The 819-nt window shown below is 31.6% G+C and overlaps 1 protein-coding gene across 1 annotated transcript in view; it reads left to right on the forward strand.

Annotated features, from left to right (window-relative positions):
* Positions 1 to 819, forward strand: part of LOC119585295 (sin3 histone deacetylase corepressor complex component SDS3-like) — a gene marked incomplete in the record, with an annotated part of 33,517 nt that overhangs the window by 29,353 nt on the left and 3,345 nt on the right. The window contains 1 exon segment of the mRNA XM_037933967.1: positions 48 to 249. Within this exon segment, the coding sequence (XP_037789895.1) occupies positions 48 to 249 (202 nt within the window).

An 819-nucleotide genomic window follows, 5' to 3' on the forward strand; every position in this document is an offset into this window, starting at 1 on the left:
TTATGCCTGGATTTCATATCATATCATTATCTTTGATAAATTAACAGATTGCGGTTAAACGACTTATGGAGGGGAGTAGAGATAGAATGTGTTGAAAGAGATTATTTAGCTGAGAAAAGATTAGCTGGAAAGGAATTTGAAGAGAAGAAGAAGGAATTGAAAGAAAACCTTTTGTTGGAGCTAGAAGATAAGAAGAAAATCATTGAACAGGAAAGATTCACACTTGAACTCACAGGAGACTCAATGGAGGTTGGTCTGAACATGTTTTCTTTAAATTCATGTGTCCTGTCTTAATTTAGCTATTGGTGTTTTAACTGAGTCTTGTGCTGTTGATGACCTGAGACTTGCTTTGAGAAGTCTTTGTTTACATGGGCATTTTTTGTTTAACATACAGATTTAGTGTTTTTGATAATTAACTTACCTTTAAACAAAGAAAAGATTTATGTAATCCCTAGTTACTTCTCTGTTTAGCTTTATTTTGTGAAGTGAACTGTAATGCCAAATACATTTTGTATTTAGTGTTGTCTCTAAAATCACTTATTATATTTTACTCCATAATTCACATTTGGCCACTATAAGGAAATAATCTTATGGAATCAGAGGAAACAGCCAATTAGGTATCAGGTAAAGATTAAACAAAAAGTAATTTATTTACCATTAGAAGAAGAAAAGGCATAAATAGAAGAGTTATCAATTTACAGTGTACAAGAAATATGCTTACTTAAAAATTAGAAGAGAGTTTGCAAACAGTTTTGTTGTCCTCTTAAAACCATAGTAGAAGTTGACCAAGTCAGGAATAAGACCTGCAGATCTTGAATT

This window comes from Penaeus monodon, chromosome 19, assembly GCF_015228065.2.
Source record: "Penaeus monodon isolate SGIC_2016 chromosome 19, NSTDA_Pmon_1, whole genome shotgun sequence".
NCBI lineage: Eukaryota > Metazoa > Arthropoda > Malacostraca > Decapoda > Penaeidae > Penaeus > Penaeus monodon.